This window comes from Pipistrellus hanaki (assembly GCF_964339955.1).
Source record: "Pipistrellus hanaki genome assembly, chromosome: 10".
Lineage (NCBI taxonomy): Eukaryota > Metazoa > Chordata > Mammalia > Chiroptera > Vespertilionidae > Pipistrellus > Pipistrellus hanaki.
Genome location: NC_140512.1, coordinates 67,113,298 through 67,128,620, shown reverse-complemented (window position 1 = coordinate 67,128,620; position 15,323 = coordinate 67,113,298). Strand labels below are relative to the sequence as shown.

At 44.0% G+C, this 15,323-nt stretch overlaps 1 protein-coding gene across 3 annotated transcripts; it reads right to left on the bottom strand.

Moving 5' to 3' along the window:
* Window positions 1–10,848: 10,848 nt before the first annotated feature.
* Window positions 10,849–12,818, bottom strand: SMIM30 (small integral membrane protein 30). Of its 3 annotated transcripts, none has more exons than XM_084897259.1 (3): window positions 12,724–12,818; window positions 12,174–12,270; window positions 10,849–11,732 (listed from the first exon to the last, which is right to left on the bottom strand). In XM_084897259.1, the coding sequence occupies exon 3, from the start codon at window positions 11,685–11,687 to the stop codon at window positions 11,508–11,510; it is 180 nt and encodes a 59-aa protein (XP_084753385.1). In that variant the 5' UTR covers window positions 11,688–11,732; window positions 12,174–12,270; window positions 12,724–12,818; the 3' UTR covers window positions 10,849–11,507. The 3 variants fall into 3 exon arrangements, with proteins under 3 accessions (XP_084753385.1, XP_084753383.1, XP_084753384.1); XM_084897257.1 differs by having other exon boundaries at window positions 12,174–12,267; window positions 12,724–12,788; XM_084897258.1 differs by having other exon boundaries at window positions 10,849–11,714; window positions 12,724–12,759.
* Window positions 12,819–15,323: the final 2,505 nt, after the last annotated feature.

The window sequence follows — 15,323 nt, the reverse complement described above, 5'->3', positions numbered from 1 at the left end:
CCTGTGCTCTGGGTTTAGAGATTAAAAAAAAAAAAAAAAAAAGAAACTGTGCCTCTCTCCCCCACGGGCTCTGGTCTGCCCTCAGCAGTCCTGCTACCATTCACTGCTGCTTTGATGGTTCAGGGGCGCTGTGACCCTGGGTTGGGCTGCCACAGGTCTGGAAGCGCTGCAGGTTGGGCTTGCTGAGCCCTGTGGGTGCTCCCAAAACAGTTCTCCCTGCAGCTCAGATCTCTCCTCTCTGGGCTCCCCACTTCCTCCAGGCCTCTGGTCACCTTTTGTTTTCAGCTGGACCAGAGTTGGAAATTCAGGTGAATGTTCTCCAATGTAGTTGTATTTCCAGCTTGGCCCTGGGATGAGGTGCCTGACAAGTCTACCTATTTGTCTGCCATTTTCTCCTATCTTTATCTGGTTTTGGAATTAGAATAATGCTGGCTTTATAAAATGGACTTGAGAGCCTTCCATTTCTTGAATTTTTTGAATAGTTTGGGAAGGATAGGTGTTAACTCTTTCTTTCTTTCTTTTTTCTTTTTTTTTTTTTTTAATAAATTGTTATTGCTGAAAGTATGACATATGTCCCCCCCCCATTTATTTTTAATTTTAATTTTTTGCCATTGACCCCTTATAGCCCAACCCCACCAACTGCCCGAGGCCTTCATCACTCTTATCATCCTATTGTCTATGTCTGTGGGTTATGCATATATGTGAAAAGTTCTTTGGTTGATCATTTCCCACCTACCCACCCTCAACTGTTTTCCTTGTGAAATTCTGCAGTCTGTTCTGTGCATCTATGCCTCTGGCCTATTTTGTTCATTAGATTCCATATGCGTGAGATCATGGGATACTCCTCTTTCTCTAACTGGCTCATTTCACTTAGCGCAATACTCTCCAGGTCCCTCCATGCTGTCTCAAAGGGTAAGAGAGCCTTCCATTTTACTGCAGCAGAGTATTCCATGGTATAAATGTACCACAGCTATTTTTGTCCACTCATCTACTGAAGGGTTGTTTTCAGATATTAGCTATTGTGAATTTTGCTACTCTAAACTTAGGGATGCATACATCCTTTGTGATTGCTATTTCTGGTTTCTTAGGATATATTCCTAAAAGTGGGATCACTGGGTCAAATGGCAGTTCCATATTAAATTTTTAAAGGAAACTCCATACTGTGTTTCATAATGGTTGTACCAGTCTGCATTCCCACCAGCAGTATGCTAGGGTGTGTAAACAGATTGCTATGAGAAATGTCTGAGATTCTGCTGCCTATGATTTCTACTAGGATATTTATATTTTCAAAACTTGCATTTAAGTCTTTTGTCCATTTTGAGCTTATTCTTGTGTATGGTGTAAGTTGATGTCTAGTTTCTTCCTTCCTTCCTTCCTTCCTTCCTTCCTTCCTTCCTTCCTTCCTTCCTTCCTTCCTTCCTTTTTCTCTTCCTTCCTTCCTTCCTTCCTTCCTTCCTTCCTTCCTTCCTTCCTTCCTTCCTTCCTTTCTTTCTTTCTTTCTTTCTTTCTTTCTTTCTTTCTTTCTTTCTTTCTTTCTTTCTTTCTTTCTTTCTAACTGCCTTCCCTATAAGCCTGATTGTAGGGAGGGCAGTACTTCCAGTACTATGTCAAACAGGAGTTGGGAGCCAGCAGTCTTGGATTGTGAGAGGGATGTCCAACTGCCCCACTGGGATTGGGCCTAAACAAGCAGTCAGACATCCCTCAAGGGGTCCCAGATTGGAGAGGGTGCAGGCTGGGCTGAGCCCCCCCCCCCCCGCACAAATTTCGTGCACCGGGCCTCTAGTCTATAACTAATAAAAGTGTAATATGCTAATTAGACTGGGAGACCTTCTGGACATCCTTCTGGATAAAGCCATGGTGGCAGGGTCCAGGCAGAGTTGGTTAAGGATGATCAGACCTTGGAGGGGCGGGCAGTTGGGGGTGATCAGGCCAGTGGGGGGGGGGGGGTCATTTGGGGGTGAGTAGGCCAGCAGGGGGGGCAGTTGAGGGTAAGCAGGCTGGCAGTTAGGGGCAGTAAGGGGCAATTAGGCTGGTAGGGGTGGCGCCCCAGTTGAGGGCAAGGAGGCCGGCAAGGGGGGCAGTTGGGTCTGAGCAGGCCGGCAAGGGGGACATGTGGGGGCAAGCAGGCTGGTTGGGGGGCAGTTGAGGGCAATGAGGCTGGCAATGGGGGATAGTTGGGGACAATAAAGCCAGCAGGGGAGGAAGCTGGGGGCAAGCAGGCTGGCAGGCAGAATGGTTAGGGGTGTTCAGGCAGACAGGCAGGTGAGCGGTTAGGAGCCAGTGGTCCTGGATTGGAGAAAGTGCAAGCCGGGCTAAGGGATGCACCTCTTCCCCATCCCCTTGATGTGCATGAATTTTGTGCACTGGGCCATTGGTCTGTAATAAAAGTGAAATATACTAATTAGACTGGATTACCTTCCTGACGGAGCTTAGGCTGTGAAAGAAGCTTGGGCCCTGGATGCCTCCTGGCAGCTAGAGAGAAGCCCGGGTCCCAGGTGCCACAGGGAGGCCAGTGCCAGCAGCCAGGGGAAGGAAGGCCTACTAGTGCTCTTGCATGAATTTCATGCATTGAACTTCTAGTCAATATTTAAATAAACAAGTTCTGGTGAGTCCGTGGAGAAAAGGGAACTCTCATGAATTATTGGTGGGAATGCAGCCACTGTGTAAAATGAAATCAAGTTTCCTCAAAAAAATTAAAAATAGAATTGCCTTTTGACCTAGTGATCCCACTTCAGGGAGTATATACTAAGAAACCAGAAACATTAAATCAAAATATTTATGCACCCCTGTGTTTTTATTGCAGTGTTATTTACAATAGCCAAGTAAATATCAGTAGATGAGTGGATAAGAAAGCTGTGGTACATTTATACAATGTTACCTCTGGTGACAGCATGGCTGGATCTGGAGCTCATTATATAAGTGAAATAAGACAGAGAAAGACAAATGCCATCTGATCTCACTTATATGTGGAACCCAATGAACAAACACTGATGAACAAAACAGAAACAGTGGCATGATTCCATGGAATAGACTGACAGCTGTCAGAGGGCAGGGGGAGTTGTGGACTGGAATGAAAGAAATTGAAGAGATTAGGCAAAAAACATATATACATAACACAGACACACAATAGTGTGGTGATAGCCAGGGGAAAAGAGGGGTTGGTGGGTAGGTGGTTAGTGGGCAAATGTGGGGAGAATGGGGATGGGAAGAAACTGTTTGGGGTGATAGGCACATGATGCAGTGTGCAGATGTTTTATTGAGTTGTACACTTGAAACCTGTATCATTTTGCAAACCAATGCCAATATATAATATAATTCAATTAAAAATATCACTATGCCCTAACTGGTTTGGCTCAATAGATAGAGCGTTGGCCTTTGAACTAAAAGGTTCCAGGTTCGATTCCTGTCAAGGGCATGTACCTTGGTTTCGGGCACATCCCCAGTAGGAGGTGTGCAGGAGACAGCTGATTGATGTTTCTCTCCCATCGATGTTTCTATCTCTCTCTCTTCCTCACTGTAAGAAATTAATAAAATATATTTAAAAATATCACCAATAAGCTCAATTAAATAATGCCAATAAAGTATTTTTACAATAAATAAATAAAATTGAATATAGTATAGTTTGTTTTTAAAAAAATATATAATTTGACTATCCACTGAGTCAAACTGGATAGGGCTAGTTTCCATTTCTGATGGTGATGCCTGTTTCTAAATGCTTTCATTATGTGATTTATGCATTTATTCTGAACATAATTATCTTCATTAATATTGAATTATATGGGCATTTATAATTTCAATTTAGCCAAGTGCTACATGATTAGCCCTTTAAAATAATTAACTCTCACCCTGGCCCATGTGGTTCAGTTGGTTGGAGCATCGTCTTGTGCAAGGAAAGTTTGCAGGTTCAGTTCCAGGTCAGTGCGCATGCCTAGATTTTGGATTTGGTTCCTGGTTGGGGTTCCTTTTCCCCCTTCAATGAGCTGAGAACAGACTTGGAGTGATAAATGCAGCTTTTTGGCAAAGCTGAACAAATGGCATGCCTATACCATTTAGTCTCCCCCTTCACTCCTTTCCTGTTAAATAACAGCCAGGTTATTGCAAGGGTATCAATATCACAATAGGGGTAAGGGCCAAAGCCCTCGAGTCCAACATACTTTGATAACCAGGCTCCACCACTTCAAATGTGATCTTAAACAAGCCACTTCTTTTAAATTTCTGTCTCTCTGTCTGCTAAATGGGGATAATAACCCTACCTACCTCATAGATAGGTGAGGAATGCATACAATAATGAATGTGATAGCATGAATGGACATGGAGATTATTTTCTCATCATTGATGTTTTTATCTCTCTCTTCCTCTCTGAAGTCAATAAAAATATATCCTATCTAATAAAGAGGGGATATGCTAATAGACCCTCATGCCATCGCAAATATGGCGGTGCCCACAGCCAATAAGGAGGGAATATGCTAATGACTGCCCCACCCTCAAAGATGGCAGTGCTCACAGCCACAAGATGGCAGTCCCCAGTCCCCTCAACCCCATCAGGGTGGCAGGCATTTGGCAAGCCCTTGGGGCGGGCCCAGCTGCTCTACGTGCCTGCCTCCAGAGTCCCCCAGTCCCCTCAGCCCCCCAGCCACCCAGGGCTGGCCCAGGGTGCAGGCAAGCCTTGGATGGTGGCTTCCCAGCCACTCAGAGCTGCCTGAGACTCAGGCAACCAGGACAGGCTGAGGCTTGCACTGCCAGCAGTGGCAGCAGCAGAGGTGTAATTAGGCATCGCCTTTCCCTGATCGCTGGTTCGCCTTCTGCTCCTGAGGGCTCCCAGACTGTGAGATTGGGCAGGCTGGGCTGAGGGATACCCCCTCCAGTATATGAATTTTCATGAACCAGGCCTCTAGTCCTATATATTAAAAGGGTAATATGCAAATAAACTGAATAGCAGAACACCTAACAACCGAACAACCAATCAAAGCTAATATGCTAATGATATGCTGTTCAATTGCTCGCTATGATGTGCCCTGACCACCAGGTGTCAGACAGTCAACTGGTAGGCTAGCTTGTTGCTGGGATCTAGCCAATCTCGGGACTGAGTCAGATGGGCTGGACACATCCTGGAGCCATTCCACGGTCCCTCCGAATCCGATTGTGCACACGTGGGGTCCCTCAGCCTGGCCTGCATGTTCTCAAAATCTGGGACAACTCAGAGATGTCAGAGAGGCAGTTTCAGCCCAATTCCGCAGGCCACTTCCCTTGGGAGGTGCCAGACATGGGGCTCATGGCTGGTGAGCACTGCTGCAGCACCAGCCTCCCCAGATTGGGACTGATTGGGTGAAGCCCACAGCAGGCACAGTGGGATGAGTGGGAGCGGCAGATAGGAGCTGCAGGCGGTGTGGACTGTGGGTGTTGGCCAGATCCCTGCAGGCTACCAGAGGGACTCCACCCGTGCGTGAATTCATGCCCTGGGCCTCTAGTTTAAAAATTAAACACAGCATTCCCAAAGATTATTTAAAGAACAAAACCAAGCAAAACATCTGTCTAGGATTACAAAATAAAAATAGAGGCTTCCTCTTCATTTCCCACCATAGGAAATAAACATTAAACAAATTTTATATTATTTATAAATTTATAACTTCTAATGGGAAAAGATTTGTATGGACCAGATCTGAAATTTTCTTGAATAGGCAGAACAAATTTCCTTACATCTTTTAAAATGACCTGAGCAATTGCTGCGAAGCTTTTGTTATGTCACTTAGGAAAGACCGATGGTTGAACGTTAGAAATTACTAAAACAGAATCAAGCAATTTTCTTTTCCCTCAGGAGATTCAGGTACAAATTAAAAGACTTGGGGAAACTTTAGGGAAGCCCGATTTTCTTTTCTTCACAGGTGTCTTTGAGTTTCAGCAATCTGTAAGCCTATGGTGGGGGAGGGAAACTACGGTAAAGAAAACAGATTCAGGGAAAAAGTAAAAATTAAAATATAATGAACTATTTAATATGATATTTGTTTGTATAACTTTCTAAAGATGCCCTCTTTAAATCCAAAAGTAATGCTAAAATTAATATCAATAATATCCAATATCAATAATAATAGCACTCTACATGCCAAGCCTTTCACATTCATTAATGTATGCATTCCTCATCTATCTATGAGGTAGGTACGGTTATTATCCCCATTTAGCAGAGAGAGAGAGACAGAAATTTAAAAGAAGTGGCTTGTCTAAGATCACATTTGAAGTGGTGGAGCCTGGTTATCAAGGTATGTTGGATTCCAGGGCTTTGGTCCTTAACCCCTAATGGGACACTGATACCCTTGCAATAACCTGGTTGTTGTTTAACAGGAAAGGAGTGAAAAGGGAGACTAAATAGTATAGGCATGCCATTTGTTCAGCTTTGCCAAAAAGCTGCATTTATCACTCCAAATTTGTTCTCAGCTCATTGAAGGGGGAAAGAGACCAGACAAAAGGAGTTTGGAGGCATGCCCAGTAAGGTCTGAATGACATGGGAAGATACTTGCCCATTAACCACACCTGGAAACAGGTAATTGGCCAGGATGTGCTTAGCCATGGCATGCTCTCAAAATCTTATATAGTCCTATATAATAAAGAGGTAATATGCAAATTGAGCATCATGCCCTCACAATATGGCTACCTACAACCAGGCTGGCAGGAGGGTTAGTGAGGGATGACCAAATGACTGAACAGCAGGCTGCTTGGGTTGAACAGGCTGGCAGGGGGCAGTTGGGGTCCACCAGGCCAGCAGGGGGGGTGGCAGTAAGAGGTGACCAGGCTGGCAGGGATGGGCAGTTAGGGGCAATCAGGCCAGCGGGGGTAAGGGTGCACTTGGGGGCAACTAGGCTGACTTGGAGGGTGGGGAGTTGAGAGCAACCAGGCTGCTAGGGAGGGGGCAGTTAGGGGTGACCAGGCAGGCAGGCAGGTAAATGATTAGGAGCCAGTGGTCCATGATTGTGAGAGGGATGTCTGACTGCTTTTTAGGCCCAATCCAGGAATCAGGCTGAGGTACTCCCGCCCGGTGCATGAATTTCATGCATTGGGCCTCTAGTCTAAATATATAAACTTCTAGACAAAGGAAGCTCCCTCTCTTTTGACTACAAGGAGAAGGGCCCTCCTGTGACTGTGCTCCACTGTGCCCACATGGTACATGGCCATTTTGAGCTCCACACATGAACTTTAATGTGGCCTGAATGCTAAGCCACCAGCTGCAACATGGAACAGGAAGTCTGAACATTGGCCTTCTTTCTGGCTCTGCTGAACTCCCAGCTGCCCCTCTGTCGGGACTGGCTTCGGGGAAATGAGACATTGCAACCTGAGAAATGGAACTCATGCCAATAAAGCTTTCTTCCATATCCCATCTTCCCAGGTGGCTTCCCAAAATGCTTCTTTCAGTGGTGCCCCAAGAACTTGGCTCCCCCAAACAACAGGAGTTTTACTCTCTAGCGTCACCAAAGAGACTGATGGGAATCAATGGGAGAGAGATGGTTCCTATGCAGGTAATTCTCCCTTCATCATGTGCTGCAGGCTAAATAGCTGCAGGCTATGTAGGTTTTCGGATGAGCATCACCTTTCCTACAGCCAAAGCTGGAAATGGCATTTGACAAGGCTCTGCGGAGCTTAGAAAGCCTAAAAGGGCCAAGGTGCAGGTGATGGGTAACTTCTGAGATTTCCTGGATGTGGCTGGTTCCTTTGTTAGTACATTTGGTATCACATTTGTTTGCTGCCACTTGCACTCTCTATTGAGACAAAATATGAATACAGCCATTTTTTAAAATTTCATCTCACTCCTGAATTCTTGTTAGTCATACCCCCTCGTTGGTTTATTGGGTAAATACAGAAATAAATAATATACTGGATGGGTGAAGAGGGGCAGGTAGATGTGAGAGACCACAGGACAAAGGTCTGTGAGAGAAATACTGTGAATTTATCATTTACCTGATGTTTCTTCTCTCCAAAGATTTCACTCTTTAAACATGCACTCAGACTTGTGCTTCCAGGAAGATAGACTAGACATCTTTTTTCCCTATTTTTCCCACCAAATACAGCTAAAAATCCTGACATTATGTATAAAACAAATATAAAAAGATCCTTAAAGGTGAAAAGAAGGCAGAATGTCTAGGACCTCCAGACCAGAAGAAAGACATGGTGATGAATTCTCTGGGTTTTCATTTTGCCTCATAAATCTCTGACTAGGTCCTGAAAAAGCTGGTGACCCAGAAATGTCAGTGGACTCAGACATGGCCATGGGAGTCCGGACATCCACTCCTACCACAATGTACAATGAAAAGCCAAGTGGAGAACTTAGAACTGAAAATATAATACCACAGCAGAATCAGTGAACGTGAGGATAGTACACTAGAAATTACCTAATCAATCAATATTTTGATCAATCAATCAACCAACCAATCAATCAATATTGAGCCCCAGAGAGGAGTGGAACTGTAACAAAAGATTTAACAATTGGGTCACTGGAGTCCCAGAAGAAAAGGAGAAATGAATGGTGCTGAAAAAATTTTTTTGAAAAAATAATGGCTGAAAATTACCTAAATTTGGGAAAAGACATAAACCTGTAGGTTCAAGAACTAGAATGAACCCCAAACAGGATAAACTCCAAAATAAGACACATCATAGTCAACCTTCTGAAAATTAAGGATGGTGAAAAAGTCTTAAAAGCAGACAGAGAAATGATGCACTGATTTTTAGCATTAGAATAGGCTGTTTACCAACACTTCTTATTGATTTCAAGTATTAGTCTTCTGCCTTTTGAACTGGATCCACTTGAGTTAACATATACAAAGCGTTTACTAGGCATCTACAAATTATGTTGTTGGGGGACATTTGTGTATCCCATTTTTCCTAACATTGCTCCAGCAGCAGGTGTTATCCTTCAGAGCAAATCAAGGAATTCCAGGATTGGAAAAACCTCAAAGGAGGGAATACAAGAGCAGAAATTTGCAACTGGGGATTTTGGGGTCGGCTTCAGCTCTGTGAATTCCTTAAAATTAATTTAAAAATGTCAGCATATATGTGACTCTTTTCCCCCCTCAGAAAATGAGCATACGTTTTGTCAGATTCTCAAAGGAGCTGGTGGCCCCATAAAGATTAAGAGCCACTGTAAGCATTTCTGTTCTTCTCAGCAAAACCATATAACCCACCATAGATGAGAAAAGAGACTAAAAATAGAGAAGGCATTCCCCATCATAGCCATCAAAATTCCTGAATGCCTCCTCAGGACAATTCTCTACTTTTAAGGATAAAATAGGAAAACAGCAGTTTTCTAATTCTTTCGGGGCACTTTTGGAAATACATGCCTTTAAAGCATTTTTACCTTGTAGTCCTATTTTGAACATGTAAATAACAGTATGAAGAGATGATTAAATGACTAATGCAGTGAATTAAAATGTACTTCCGGTTTGATTCCTCCCAATGCTAACTGAAAAGTTCAGATATACAAGCCACAGCAGCCTCTCTGCCTACATTCGAACCCATGGACTAGTTTATGAGACAGGACAGACTGTCCCACAAGCTGCACTCCTTTTTCTATTAAAAAAAAAAAAAGGCACATAAAATCAAATTTTATAATTACATGATACGTACCTGCCAATTTATTTGAATAAAACATATTAGTGCTTTCTCTGTTGAAAAAACAAAAAACAGCTACGACAAAAACAGAAACATTTGGTTTTTATGTCTTTGTAGTGTATCTGTCCCTCACTCCTGATACCCGCCAGCAAACCCCTCATTAGCCAGGTCAGCTAACACCTGCAGAAATGCCCTGTAAACAGAATCTTAAGGTTGCTGCTGGTTTTCTGACCAAAATTAGGGCTTCCACTATCACCTGGAGAGCTGGGGATTAGATAATGCATTATTTTAGGAAAAACTTGACTACCTGCTTCCAATAAGAAGGAAAGCAGTTTGATTTACTCAGATTATTCTATACTGGTGCAGCTACAGAGTCAAAGGCATCACTGCGTGCACTTGTTAAACATAGAATTCCAGGCTTCAGCCTACAATGACTCCGACACAACCGCGAGAGAAACCTGGGAATGCAGTTTTGTCAAGTGCATTGGGCAATTTGTGGACACAAACAGGTTGGATCCATCTTCTTAAAATGTAAATGTGCACACAAGTTATCTTGGGCTCTGAAACAAGGAGATTCTGATCTAACTGGTCTGGAGGAGGCCCGAGGTTCCGTATTTCTAACAAGTCCCCAGGTAATAATGATGGTTTGGGAAAGTAGCAAGATCACTGAGCTGGTGTGTAAATCAGTATAAGCCAGTATAGTTTCCTTCTGTATCCGTGGATTCTCCCAACAACCTCTCCTAGCTTGATTATGCGCATTTCTAGTTTTTCACTGATTGTATCTCTATAAACAAAAATAGACACCATGCCCAGCCAGCATGGCTCTGTGGTTGAGCACCAACCTATGAACCAGGAATGTTCAATTCAGGTTGCGGGTTCGATTCCAGGTGTGGGTATGCAGGAGGCAGCCAATTAATGATTCTCTCATCATTGATGTTTCTCTCTCCCTCTCCCTTCCTCTCTGAAATCAACAAAAGTATATTTAAAAAAACACACACTGTACGTTAACTTATAATGGGTTTATATTTAATACTAGTAGCCCTGCACAGGAATCTGTGCACCGGTAGCTCCCTGCCACCCTCCAGCTCTCCACCTGCTGCCCCACCCTCCTGTAGCTCCCTCCTGAGCCTCTCATAGCTTGCTGCCCCACTCACTCCTGTAGCTCTTCCAGTGATCTGGTCCTTAACAGTGGGTCGTTATGTACTGACCATTTGCATATTACATCTTTATGATATAGGGTACTATTTCTCACCAAGATTTTGTTAGCCATTTAATATAAAGGCTTTTATTTTTTTACATTAAATCTCTTCCCTATTTTAATGTCAATACAAAGTATTTTTTTTTACATCAAATCTTTTCTCCATTTCAATGCTAGATACACTAATACAGTTTTTAACTACTTTCCCCCCAAAGAAATAAAAATTTCAAGTTTGACCGACTATATTTAATATCAAATATCTAAGTACAATATTAACTTGGAGATAACAAAACAAAAATATAAAAAAAAACATAGAGAAAAGACTCCTCAGTAATGCAGGAGGCAGTAATTACAACAGAATAGTGGCTACTTCCTAGGATTCCGGGCAGGAGTTTCCTTCTTCCAATTTCATGTGCTTTGAGAATTTTTGAGATTACTAAATATTACTTATGCCAATTTCAGCCATCTTACTTCTTTGACCCTCTTTCTAACTAGCAACTAGAGACTGCATGTTTCATAGCATTATTTGTTGTGAAAAAAGATTTTTTTCCCATTTAACATCTACCAATTTATCCCCATTTATAGGGAAACCTAAGAATGTAAAATTACCCTATGTACTGTTTGTTTCTTGGGAACTTTCGGACACCAAAGCTCAGTTTTTAACCTGAGCAGCTCCCATGTTTTCAGGGCAAGGCGTGACTACGGCGGCCCTTGGAAGTCACACCTCGCCATTTCTCTTCCGCGCGTACACCCCCAGGCACGCACAGATGCCTGTGATGCAGACCACCACGCCTACGAGGAGCGCGATTGCGTCTCCCGCTTCTACCGCTTCCACAGCAGGCAGCTCCAGCAGCAGTGAGAGGAGGGCCAGGAACAGCTGTGCTGGGGCTGAGGCCATGGTGGTGGGACCTTGAGATGGCTGGCTCTTGGGTGCAGAAGGTTTCTAGAAATTAAACATGGAAACAAAAAGAAACCATTAAAATCCCTACCCTTTTAAATGACAGTATGAACACATGACAAACATAGCATTTTAAGTTTAATTTCAGACACACATTCTCATTCTTCCATTAAAAAAAACAACCAAAAAACAAAAAACAAAGGGAAGTGAAAGGTCCTTAAAGATGATCTCTTGAGGCTCATCTCCCTTCTGATAACCAACTCCAGCGCTTCTCCATACTAAGCATGCCAACGCAGTGTGAATCAACCAATTAAGAACACAATTAAGAGCAAACTGAACATGCACAAAACACTCCCTTGGAAATGTCAAATATCCTAGGTAGTAAAAATTACATTTTCAAATGGGTTCTCCCATCCAGGGAACGCAGACAAATCTGGTACAAGTCACACAACATAAAACCCTGCTGTTGTGGGGAGTAAGACTTACCAGAGAAACGATGTAGGTGTGGCTCTCTCTGACTTGAAATATTCCCTTCCTGGAGTTCGGAATGCGGAGGCTAAGGGGCTCCACGTGACAGAGCCTACTATCAGAAGATGGGGAAAATTTTTAAAATTATTCTTTATTATTATTATTATTAGTTATTATTATTATTATTATTATTATTATTATTAATGGTTACTTTAAGGGGGCAGCTACAGTCATTGCAGAGCAGGGCGGCTGTACGGAAGGGGGAGGAAAGCGTAGAGAGAATGAACAAACCAGAGAGAACAGTTCGTGCAAGCGCGGGTAGAATGTAAAATTAAGGTTAGTTAGTTGGACTTAAGGTTGGTTAGTTCGCCCATTCAGGAAAAACTAAAAATAAATCGAAGCGACAGACAAACGCGTTCCAGGAATGAATATTACTTAAAAAAAAAAAAAAAAAAAAAAAAAAGAAGAAGAAGAAGCCCTGCCTGGGCCCGGCAGGGGGTAGCTGTGCCCCGTTTTACAAACACGGTGGGGAAATGCAAGGATCCTTTGGAGAGAATGCTCACGTTACCTTCCAGGAAGCAGCCATGAACAGGAAGGCGCGGCGGGCGGCGCGGCAGAACTACATTTCCCACAATCCCCGCGGCCGCGACTCCCAGGATGCACCAGGCGCCCGCCCCCTGGCTACGGAGAGGGGCTGGCTATCCTCCGCTGGGAGGGAGGGAGCGAGTTTCCTGGGGTTTACCCCCCCCACACGCCCCAGTGCTTTACCCGTAACGTGACCTGGTGTGTTTGTAGGGAAGCTGCTTAAAAGTAGGAACGGGCCGAAACCGGTTTGGCTCAGTGAATAGAGTGCGGCCTGCGGACTGGAAGGTCCCAGGTTCGATTCCGGTCAAGGGCATGTACCTTGGTTGCAGGCACATCCCAGTAGAGGGTGTGCAGGAGGCAGCTGGAAGATGTTTCTCTCTCGTCGATGTTTCTAACTCTCTCTCCCTCTCTCTTTCTCTCTGTAAAAAATCAATAAAATATATTAAAAATAAATAAATAAAAGCAGGGACGGAACAGGACGGCAGTGGTTGTTTCCGCCTGCCCACTGCAGTGAAGGCAACAGCCGGAGGAAGTCCCCGTGCAGAGCCATCTGTTTCCTCTACTTTTAAACTGGCGGCTTCCACCGGGTTGAAATCCTAAGAATGAACTATATATGTAAGTGATGACCCTTTCTGCGTGGAGGCCTCATGGTACCTCTCAGTCACCCAGTCTTCCTAACTAATTTACTGACGCCCCATCCAAGTGACACCCTCAGAGTGTAAGTTACCCAAGCTGTGGGTTAGGAGGCAGTCACCTTGCCCTGTCTGAAAGCCAGGCGCTCAGGGCAGCAGCACCCTCAGTTAACGTCCATAGACACTAGGAGCACATCATCTTGTACCATATTCCTACCTCCACACACTTCAGAAAGGGCTGGCTCATAAGGGTGGGCCAATAATAATAAATTATTATTAATAAATTAATAATAAATAATTACTTATTATTTATTAATAATAAGTGTGCCAACAAGATTTTATGAGAGAAAGAAGTGCCAAACCACGGTCTCTTGCATATTGAAAGTCTGAGGTTAGCTACACAATAACGTTGCTACCAAACTCAAGGGGTTTGCTGTTTGGGGTGCTCTAGACAAGAACCAGACATGGTTAATGCAAAGCCGTTGTTTTGGTTTGTTAGTTTTTTATTTTTTGTTTGTTTGTTTTTTAAATTGCAACAGGTAACGGAGAAGGGATTCACACCCAGATCTTTGTCTCCCAGAAGGGAGGCTTAGCCATTGCTTATATACGCTATGTGGTCAATTACATGCTGATTTCTTCTGTGCAGTTGGCTACATTGATGGGCTGAGTTCCTGTCAAGCTTATCCTGCTTACAGTTGCATCTAAGAATAGCATTTAGTAAGAACTGCCCAGACCTCGAGACCTCTGTCCCTTCACTGTCTGCATTGCTTCTCAAAACTTGATTATTTTAACAAGTTCTGTCTTTACCTCATTTGCTTTATCTACTTTTAGATTTGTATATTTTTAATCAAGTGTATTTGAAATAGGAGCTATTTTCTATGGCTTCCAAAAGATTCTCTTATATTCTAGCTTGATCATTTTGGGGATTTATTTCCCCCCCTATGTTTATTTCAGTCAGCAGAGACTACTTTAAAATTAGTGTCATTACAGGGTTGTTTCTAGATGTGTTAATACTGAAGATAATGATCTGGTTTTAAGTTCATAAAGTCTGTAGCTGGTAAAATGTCTCCCCCCACCCCCCAAACATTATTAAGAGATTAATTCATAACCTGGCCCCATCTGAAAAAAGAGTGGCAGAAGTTTGCACAGGGATTATTTTAAAAGTAGAGGCCCGGTTCACGAAATTTGTGCATGGCGGGGGGGGGGGGGGGGGGGGGAGGGGGGGGGTGGCCAGGGCGAGGGGGGGGAGGGTGTTCCTCAGCCCAGCCGGCGCCCTTTCCAATCTGGGACCCCTTGAGGGATGTCTGACTGTCCATTATGTATAATATACATAAATTCCAACAAAATTGGCTGCTGCCACGGAGTGACATGAGGCTACAAAGCATGAGCCTGGCTCCGCCCCAGGCTACAAAGTTTCAATTAAAGAAGATAAATAAATTCCAGATATCAGGGCCTCCACTTGGGTTGCCGGAGGTGTGGCTGGCCTGAAAACCACCACAGGCCCCTCACCGAGGCAGCCCCATGCCCCAAGGGAACCCCCATCCTGATCTGGGACAAATTTCAGGGTAAACCAGCTGGCCCCCACCCATGCACTAGGCCTCTATCCTATCTAATAAAAGAATAATATGCAGATTGACCATCACTCCAGCACACAAGATAGCTTCCCTTATGTGGTCAAAGATCCTGCCACAGATGGCCACCACAAGATGGCCAGAAGGGGAGGGCAGTTAGGGGTCACCAGGCCGGCAGTTAACTGCCCTAAACGGACAGTTAGACATCCATCTCACAATCCAGGACTGCTCGCTCCCAACTGCTCGCCTGCCTGCCTTCCTGATTGCCCCTAACCGCTTCTGCCCGCCAGCATGATCGCCCCCTAACCACTCCCAGGCCAGCCTGATTGATGTCTAACTACTCCCCTGCCAGCCTGTTTACTCCCAACTTCCCTCCTCTG

Bases quoted from the DNA above. Each gene is read 5' to 3' on its own strand.
- SMIM30 (XM_084897259.1), bottom strand. From the start codon at position 11,687: ATGGCCTCAGCCCCAGCACAGCTGTTCCTGGCCCTCCTCTCACTGCTG.